At 42.6% G+C, this 9,715-nt stretch overlaps 2 protein-coding genes across 3 annotated transcripts in view; one reads left to right on the top strand and one right to left on the bottom strand.

The window, feature by feature from the left end:
* Nucleotides 1-1,111: 1,111 nt before the first annotated feature.
* Nucleotides 1,112-5,236, bottom strand: LOC134460200 (zinc finger protein 436-like). Of its 2 annotated transcripts, none has more exons than XM_063212650.1 (3): nt 4,898-5,236; nt 4,440-4,549; nt 1,112-3,485 (listed from the first exon to the last, which is right to left on the bottom strand). In XM_063212650.1, exons 1-3 carry the CDS (start codon nt 5,112-5,114, stop codon nt 3,117-3,119), a joined length of 696 nt encoding a protein of 231 aa, XP_063068720.1. In that variant the 5' UTR covers nt 5,115-5,236; the 3' UTR covers nt 1,112-3,116. The 2 variants fall into 2 exon arrangements, with proteins under 2 accessions (XP_063068720.1, XP_063068722.1); XM_063212652.1 differs by having other exon boundaries at nt 5,048-5,236.
* A 3,516-nt stretch (nt 5,237-8,752) lies between these two features.
* trim25l (tripartite motif containing 25, like) overlaps nt 8,753-9,715 on the top strand; it is a 14,958-nt gene continuing 13,995 nt past the window's right edge. Inside the window, exons 1-2 of the mRNA XM_063211887.1 lie at nt 8,753-8,838; nt 9,256-9,423. Of these exons, the coding sequence (XP_063067957.1) occupies nt 9,269-9,423 (155 nt within the window). The 5' untranslated portion in view covers nt 8,753-8,838; nt 9,256-9,268. The remainder of the gene's footprint in view (nt 8,839-9,255; nt 9,424-9,715) is intronic.

Below are 9,715 nucleotides of genomic sequence, written 5' to 3'. Positions count from 1 at the left end.
TTTGTATGCTTTTGCGACACTATATCGTAAGTCATGCTAATAAAGCATAATATGAGTTTTTATTTGAATTTGGAACTCCAATGAATTTAAATGGCAGAGTAAGATCAGACCGCATTTCCCACCCTCAATGGAGATGGATTCCTCTTAGCTTTCCGCAGACTGTTTGACAAGAGTCCACAGTGAGCTTTGTCCAAGCTAGTGATGAAGATGCAATGCAACTAAACTGCACTCAGCCTCTCATTGCTGAACACTCAACAACTTAGTAGGTTGCCAATGCGAAATTGCATTGCAATCAAGTAACTTGCTTACTTAGTTACCAATGATGCTGTCGAGAAACACGCCCCTGGACAAACTTCTAATCTATATATCCTCCCTTGAAGAAGAGGTTTTATACCTCAATGGGACCTTCCTAGTTCAATAAAGGTCAAATGAATGATAAACTTAAGCTTTAAAAAAAAAAAAAAAACATGTTGACATTAATAAAAATGAATGAGAGGAGACATTCATTCATTCATTTCTATCTATATTTATTATATCTATTTGTCATATCTAAAAAAAAAAAAATACACAAGGATCACCCTAACAGGGCTCCCATTTTTTTCTTTCATTTCTTTTTTTTTCTTTTAAACATTTCTGAAAATAGGGGCCCACAAGGGTGCGGGGCCCACCGGGATATGCCTGCTATGCCAGGAGGCCGGTCCAGCCCTGACCTTTACCTTCACCACACTCACTCTTGTCAATGAGCTGCTGGTATATAGTGAGAGATGGTCATATAGTATAGTCCACTGTCCACTGTGGTGGCTTTCTCTTCCATTTCTCTTCCAGCGCTGGTGTATTCTGGGATATATTCTAAGATGTTCTTTCTTAAAAAGCACTTGTGCCATTTGGAGAGTAACTTCTCCTGCGTGAACTGGGTGTATTCTAAGAAGTTGTAAACTAGAATAATTTCGGCAAGTTATTAGTAAAAATCTTGAAAACTAATAATTGATTTGTAAAAAAAAAAAAACAATCTTAACAACTTTCAAGTCAAGTCCTGTTCTTATCAACAGGGGAGATAACATGAATGTGTATGTAGAGACACAAGTACACAACGATAGACTGCACACATGCATGCACACACACATTTCACTTTATTTGTTGCCACAAACATACAGTACACACCAAAAGTTTGGACACACCTTCTCGCTCAACATTAGTATGACCATTTACAGTACATTATTTGTAGGTACACACAGAGGGCATCAAAACTAGGCTATATAAAACAGTGCATGTTTTCAACAAAAAAAGAAGCATAGCCTATACATGGGTTCACAGTGTTTGTAAACACAATGTTGTGAGGAGGGTCAAGACACTGGCAGCCAACCAAGTGAGCTAATTTTTTGACCGACAGCCGTTTCCAACAATCAGAGGTTGAGTTGTGCCCACTGCAGGGGAAAACAAAAATTGAGAACCCATGTAGGCCTACGGAATGAAGATTAACCTTGTAGGAAAAAATAGTGCTGTGATGGGGTGACCATCACTTGGGTTGTGGGTGTGTTACCTGTGATTATTAAGACTAATGAGTCTGGGTCTTTCGTGTAGCAGAGCCCGGTATGGAACCCCAGAATGCCCGGGTTTGAGTTCCAGCAGGGCAACTCAAGTTCCCTTCCTCACAAGTAGAGATGTACAGGATCCAAGATCCGGTTCCGGATCCAGCAGGATAATAGGGGTTTTTCAGACTATCCGGATCCGGTTCCAGGATCCAGGATCCGGTAGCCGAGGCTTTTAAGTCAAAATAGTTTGAGCCAACGTAATAAAAAGGGCCCACATGTGTGAGTAGGCTATGTGTTTCAACCCTTTCGTAGGATCCGGTATCCGGTTCCGGATCCGGCAGGATCTTAAGCAGTGGATCCGGTATCCGGCAGGATCCTAAAAATCAGGATCCGGTGCATCTCTACTCACAAGTGAATGTTGTTGCCATAAGCAATGCAGTATGGACATTGTAACTCACCAGAAATAAAAACTCATTCATTTTCAATGGGGTTTCATTTCTGGTGACTAGAATGTCCATACCACCAAAGCACCAAAATGTGGCACATCTACGGGGTATATTGAAGAGTGAAGTGTGGGTCACCAGATCAAACAAACAAAAAACAGCTGGCAGCAAAGCATCAAGGATATCTTGGCTTCTGACTTCAAGACAGTCCTAACCAAGTATTGAACATTCACATGTTATGTAGAAAGTACCAAATTTCAACTGATTTGATGTGACCCGAATTTCTTTCTGTTTTATGAAGAAAATTGTGGTTTTCTTTCAATATTCTAATAATGTGAATCATGTTTTTTTGGAACTGGAAGACCAAAATATGTAAAAATAAACAAATGAATGAATAAAAATGTGGGCAATGCATCTACAAACCATGAAAGTAAAACATTATTGATGGCATTATGGAAATAAATCATCTGTTTTCATGATATTCTAATTATATGGCCAGGATCTGTAGCCATTACATGTATGTCCAACGTCTCAGACTCGAGTATGATTTGTATTTACCATGTGTTACCATGGGTACAGTTCATGGCATTCCATACAAATCTCGCTCGTGTAGTCCATCAGTTTTCCTTCTTCAGCATGATTTATAGCAACATCGGATTTGTGTTGGCGTGTGACACTAAATGATGAAACCGGTCATCCTTACAGTCTATTTTTAACATTCTGCATGGAATGCAGGGTTCATTACTCACATGTTTTCACTCATGGATTATTTAAGACGGATCTCCACAAAAGCATTCATTCCTCCACAGAGATGCAGGGCTTACCATCATGGCGTTAAATGCTAAAAAACGACATGCTTTGGCGTGACTCATGACCTGTATTCCAAGGTGTTCTCTCCCCCCCCCCCCCCCCAACAAAAAAAAACATCTCACACACTGTTGGCATTGGGAGGATTCTTCTCAGTAAATGTGTCTGCGCTTTCTAACATATGCTGTTCTTGAATAACTGTTCTCCACAATGTGTCTTCTGAGACCTCCTGCATGTGAAAACCATTTCCAACACTGTCTGCATTGCTGAGCATTCTCGCCTGTGTGACTGCGTTGTGATGCTCTCTGAACCTGCGTGCTTTCCAACACAGAGGTCAGCGGAGGTAGGGCTCGTCTTCTGTGTGGGTCTTCTGGTGTCTAAATAGGTAGCCTATTTTCGTGAAACTTTTGTCACACTGTTTACAGTTGAAGAGGTGAGTGCGTTCATGTGTCATCAGGTAGCCCTGCTTCCAAAAGCCCTGGGGGCACCGACTACAGCGGTAGGGCATCACTCCGTGATTGTCCAGGTGTGTTTTGAGGTTTCCTTTTGTGAAAAAACCTTTCAAACACTGTGGACATGTGAAGGGCCTCTTTGTGTGAAATTCACGATGGTGCTCCTGGAGACGCCTTGCATTTGGTAACATTTTCCTACACTTTTTGCATTGCGATGGCACCTCTTTTACGACTGCTTCTCCGCCTTGTTCCTACAACCGAGGAGACAAAAAAATAACATGCATATCATATCAGCAACACAATGCCCTGGCGACTCTTTTTGTGGATATTGCTCAACCCAATATCTTCCAGAGGGCTCCAAATCATACGGAAGTACCATGGGTGCCATGGGTTCCAGCAGATTTTTTTTGTTAGTCAAGATGGTGGGGCGTTAAAAGTATAAATTTGTTGGTCAAGCAACTTTGGAAATCACATTCACATGAAATCTTTTCAGGGGACCTAGTCAAGGTGGTAGGTGTTTCTTGTCAAGGGGGCCTCCTTAGCAATAAAGTGCTGGGGGAAAACATGGGTGAGTAGTATACTGCAATTTAGATCAGATTTAAGCCATCATCGCAGTGCGTGTCTAAGCTCCAAAATGTGTCTGTGGTGGGCATGGGCCCATGGGGGTTTAACAATGACAATAACATGACAATAAACCTGAGAGTAGAGGTGCAACGAAAATTCGGCCGAATAGAAAATGAATTGAAAATGGGCATTAATGAAAATAATTTCAGTTCTACTCACGTGAAGATTTCAAATACACAATTATTTTCTTTCAAAAACATGTCAAAACATTTATTGTAAAACGTAGATTTACTCGATATTTAAAAATAGTGAAAAACTTGACTTTTGACTGAATAGTAGGCCTAATATTCGGTTTCGGTATTCGGCCAAGTGAAAAATTATTATTCGGTTTAGGACAAATTTTCATTTCGGTGCACCTCTACCTGAGAGTGTGATTTTCAAATGTAATGGTATATGATAGGGGGTACATCCGAGGGAAATTGAGTGCTTGAACTTGAAGACAACCTCGGCAGTTCAAGTGATGGACAGTGAGCATGTGATACTCTGTCAGTGTGTGTGTGTGTGTGTGTGTGTGTGTGTGTGTGTGTGTGTGTGTGTGTGTGTGTGTGTGTGTGTGTGTGTGTGTGTGTGTGTCAACATACCTGTAGTACATCAAGTTCGTATCTAGATGGGACTTCAACTTCAATTTCCGCTCTAGATATGGCTTCAATGTCTTCAGAAGCGTGATCAGACATGGAGGCATCAGCTCCATCTGCAGAGCAAGACAAGAGCATCAGAGAAATGGTTGTGGATGGTGGAAGAGGACCCTGCCTCCAAGCCAGCGAGACCAGAGCAAACATGTGTTCAGAAGAAGATAGCTTGTAGAAGGCACAATTATAGGTGCAGAATTTATGCAGAACTTTTGAGGTTAAAGTAATAGTAAAACTGTATTGTAAAAATGCTACACGTAGTGTGCTCATTTCCTCTCATTAAAGGGACTTGAAAACTAGAACTAGACTAACTTGCTGAAGATAAGAAAGAGAGATTATTGGCCTCGGTTAAATAAAAAACACTGCCATTTCGAGTTTTTGCTTTGTATTTTGTGGTGTGGTACACTTACTTTTCAGTGGTATATCACCGGTCACGTCTTCTTCTTCATCATCTTCAAGACTCTCACCTATCATCACCTCTACAATTTCATCTTTCACGTCAGATGATTTTGTTAAAGCTAGCTCGATTGACGATTCAGAAATGTTCAATGGACCATCACCTGCTATTACTTCTTCTTCATCGATGTTCACCTCCACATCTTCCTCTTTGACGTCAAATGTGGACATTGCTTAGGCTGACTCTGTTAACAATTCCCAACTTTCTTATTTGGACATTATTTAAATGTTATCATGCGGATAATGTTTACGAATAATCCGTTTTGTTTTGATGCTGTGCTATGGTGCTTCCGTTGCAGCAGTACTGTGAAGCCAGAGACAACAACGTGGCTGGCGTACGTGAATTTATTTCAAAATAAAAGTTTCTAGCGTTACGTTCATCCTACGTGTGAAATAGGCTAGGTCACCATAGGTCTATGTAAGAACGTCAGTCTTTATATTGACAAAAATATTTGTGGAAAAGGTAGCATTTGTGTATGGGCAGCATGAATTCTGGAAATAAATTGCTAAAAATATCACACAGTGCACCTATAGACCTAACGACTTTCAAGTCGTTAATGACCATCTTGACCAGCTTGATTATGCAGTTCATTAATTACATTCTGAATATTTTCTGCAGACCCGTTTGATTGGCAGTTTAAGACACACACACACACACACACACACACACACACACACACACACACACACACACACACACACACACACACACACACACACACACACACACACACACACACACACACACAAAACCCGGCTATCACACATTCACAGGTGCATCAGGGCAACCTCTGTAAGGCAGAATGCGTTAATGGGACTGTGTGTGTGTGTGTGTGTGTGTGTGTGTCTGTCTCTCTCTCTCTCTCTCTGTGTGTGTGTGTGTGTGTGTGTGTGTGTGTGTGTGTGTGTGTGTGTGTGTGTGTGTGTGTGTGTGTGTGTGTGTGTGTGTGTGTGCGTCTCTCTCTCTCTCTCTCTCTCTCTCTCTCTCTCTCTCTCTCTCTCTCTCTCTCTCTCTCTCTCTCTCTGTGTGTGTGTGTGTGTGTGTTTGTGTGTGTGTGTGTGTGTGTGTGTGTGTGTGTGTGTTTTAATAGAAGAGGATGGAATTTACATTCTCTGCTAATCTTTTCCATTAGGCTTCCATATGAGACGCCATAGATCATTTAAGGATTCATTAGAGCTCACTGCAGGGCTTAGCCATAGCGACTGGCATGCTATTTAATCCTTCAGGTACACACACACACACACACACACACACACACACACACACACACACACACACACACACACACACACACACACACACACACACACACACACAAAGTGTAAACACCTTGCATGCCCAGTGATCTACTGCACTCATATTATTATTATGATGTGATTATACAAAAAAACTGTCAATCAAACAACAAACCTGTCCGTCTCTTTCACTCGTCCTGTGTGTGTGTGTGTGTGTGTGTGTGTGTGGGGGGGGGGGGGGTGTATGTGTGTGCGTGCGTGCGTGCATGTGTGTGTGTCAGAGAGACAGACACACAGGGTGTGTGTGTGTTGGGGGGGGACCAATCACAGATGAGAGGAAAACACTAGTAGTGGGCTATACAGTATAACACATATAGGCAATACATCTGAAGAGAGATGTGGTTGAATAAACTTTCCCTCCACATGTCATTCTCTCCTTCTCCCTCTCTTTTGTTTGTCTTTCTGTCTCACTCCCTCTATCATGTTGCAAGGACTCTATGTGGATTAATACATGTTTGACCGTGTGTGTGTGTGTGTGTGTGTGTGTGTGTGTGTGTGTGTGTGTGTGTGTGTGTGTGTGTGTGTGTGTGTGTGTGTGTGTGTGTGTGCGCGCGCTTTGGCTGGGCCCTGGACAAAGTCATCTGAAAGGCCCCCCCACCCAATAGTCTACAATCAATGTAGCCTAATGAGGACCCAATTATGCTCCCCCTATGTCCCTGGGCCTGGAACAGGTGACCCGTGTGTGTGTGTGTGTGTGTGTGTGTGTGTGTGTGTGTGTGTGTGTGTGTGTGTGTGTGTGTGTGTGTGTGTGTGTGTGAGAGTGTGTGTGTGTGTGTGTGTGTGTTGTGGGGATGAACTCTTGCTGAGGGATGTCTGCAGACACTGGCTTCAGGTAGGCTACTGGTCCTCGCTGCTGCTCGGTCTCCACGGCGACGTTGACTGATGAGCTCACCTGATTGGCTATCAGGGCAGCAGACAACCCTTCCTTTCCCATCACATAGGCTATTGTCTCTTTAACCAATTATAATTATCATCTATATTCTATATCATCTATATTCTTACCTATTAGTCTACATCGCTTTTCCTCTTGCCCTGGTTCTGCCTACCATCAGGAATGCCCTTAAACATGACACGCTTTCATCAGATATTAGCTGTTATACGGTAAGCTGCTCGTTTGTTTTTGGCCCGCGGCCCACCCACCATGTTCAGTTTTGGCCCACCTTAGGAAATAAACTGGGAACCCCTGGTTTAGTTTTAGAGCTTTATGACACGGCAAACAGCGCCATCTTGTGGTTAAGTAAAACGTCATGCCCCTCATGCAATGCCGTGCGCTTCATCTAGGTCACGCGCTCAATTAGAAGTCGATTCGGAATCAACACCAACAAGGAAATGTGCCCTTTCAACTTTAAAAAAAAGTCCAACTGTTTAAATGGCCTACTCTGTCGGAATTTCGAGAACTGTGTTTCTCTGACTGACTCAGTCCGCATGGAAGCACGTTAAAGAGTAGGCCTATGTTAAAAACAGCAGTCCTTCAAACTCGACTTAATTGGACCATACCACATTGTTTTAGGGGGAACCATTGGCTACCGTTAGCCTTGTAGATGAATCCAAGAACTTCAGAAATTAAACGAATTATTTCAATAATACCAGGAATTTACCACATAATACTGAATAAATTAGGTTATTGAAACAAAACTAAACAAACATTTTGTTGAAAATACAGAAGACGATGGCCGCTAAACCAAGCGCTACCATTGCACAGGGTGGACGAGCTCTGAAACGCACATGACAGAGGGGCAAGGCGTGAAGTCGTTTCCCAATTCCTACTAGTAAATGGTAAGGCAGACGTTTGTTTACTAACTGTATCAGTTAGGCCTATCTGTGCGTTTGAGAGAGAGAGAGAGAGAGAGAGAGAGAGAGAGAGAGAGAGAGAGAGAGAGAGAGAGAGAGAGAGAGATGGGTGAATTCATGGCCGGATGCATGGAAGTTCATGTGCATTTTCACCAACATGCAATGTAATGCAATGTAATGTAATAATGCATTGCTAGAATAGCCCTCTCTCAAACAAAGCAAATCCTGCGTCTCTTCTATAAAAATAGCATTTCCCATCACCCCAGCTGGGTAGGCCCCTCTGTATGGCTCTGAATTTAGCTGGCCCCAATGCCCCTCTTCTTCCAGTGGTATAATGATCACATTCAATCTCAAGCCAGCAGTCAGTCCATAACGAGCTATTTAACAAATGTCCAGAGAGGAAGAAAATGGTAAGGGGGAGGGAGAAGGGGGTAGCTGAGAGAGTGAGATAGAGCAAAAATATGAATACATTTATAACTTGAGAGAGAGAGAGAGAGAGAGAGAGAGAGAGAGAGAGAGAGAGAGAGAGAGAGAGAGAGAGAGAGAGAGAGAGAGAGAGAGAGAGAGAGAGAGAGAAAGAGAGAGAGAGAGAGAGAGAGAACTAGCCGTGCAGGAACCTCCTCCTAAACCTGCTCTGCCTGCTTGACTCCACCCCGGCCTTTTCACATCATTCCTGACACACACACAGATTAACTCACACCTCCAGTCTTTTTCTGGCCCTCACTTGTTTTTTTGTCCTTGTTCCTGTAAGGTAGTTCAGATTCACTCTTCTGACTTCTGATATCCTCTGGAAGTAGGGCTAAGTACAGTAAGTGTGACCTTTTAACAGTTCCTCCCAATTTGGCTCTTTCTTGGCTTTTTTTTCTTTTCACATCTTGTCTTGATAATTCTCCCAATACGCCATCACTTAAGTTACTTTCTTGCTTTGCTTCAGTCATTTCTGTCTGCCCCCTCTCTCTCTCTCTCTCTCTCTCTCTCTCTCTCTCTCTCTCTCTCTCTCTCTCTCTCTCTCTCTCTCTCTCTCTCTCCCTCTTTCTGTCTCTTTCTCTGTCTCTAAATCCACCACTTGATTCGTTGAATTATGAAGTTAGCAAATTATTAATTCTGATTGCCCCCTCTATCTCTCTATCATTCATCACTCTGTCTATCATCACTCTGTTCATCTCTCTCTCTCTCTCTCTCTCTCTCTCTCTCTCTCTCTCTCTCTCTCTCTCTCTCTCTCTAGTCATCTCCTCATCATGAGTGGTGCTAAGCTGTGGACAGAGGAGCAGTTTAACTGCCCGGTGTGTCTGGACCTGCCCACCGACCCGGTGACCATCCCTTGTGGCCACAGCTACTGCATGGCCTGCATCAGCGACTTCTGGACCACCGAGAAGACCCCCGGAGTCTACAGGTAAGGGACATGAATGTAAATATAAAATATAATGTAAGTAGTAAGTAAATATACACGGCCCTGTCGAAAACTAAATAAACCAACTTCAAGCTCAGCTAGAGAAGTGTCTACTGGCTACTTGTGGATATTCGCACAACCTGGTGCAGTGCATCTCTCTCTGTGGTAACACTAGGTTAATTCCAATTCAATTCCAATTTTTTTTTTTTAGAAAAAAACATTGATTTCAAACCAATTAAATTTGTAACAATTAATTCTGAATAAAAAATGAGAGTGTGCAAACTTGGCCACTGTC

Source organism: Engraulis encrasicolus, chromosome 12 (genome assembly GCF_034702125.1).
Source record: "Engraulis encrasicolus isolate BLACKSEA-1 chromosome 12, IST_EnEncr_1.0, whole genome shotgun sequence".
In the NCBI taxonomy this organism is placed as follows: Eukaryota; Metazoa; Chordata; class Actinopteri; order Clupeiformes; family Engraulidae; genus Engraulis; species Engraulis encrasicolus.
This window is presented reverse-complemented; position numbering and strand designations above follow the sequence as displayed.

What these genes read in the sequence shown, in the direction of transcription:
- LOC134460200 (XM_063212650.1), bottom strand. Translation starts at nt 5,114, where the DNA reads ATGTCCACATTTGACGTCAAAGAGGAAGATGTGGAGGTGAACATCGAT. An exon ending in CGGTGATATACCACTGAAAA is followed by an intron (nt 4,550 to 4,897) that starts GTAAGTGTACCA and finishes CTTGCTCTGCAG; the next exon opens with ATGGAGCTGATGCCTCCATG. An exon ending in ACGAACTTGATGTACTACAG is followed by an intron (nt 3,486 to 4,439) that starts GTATGTTGACAC and finishes CCTCGGTTGTAG; the next exon opens with GAACAAGGCGGAGAAGCAGT.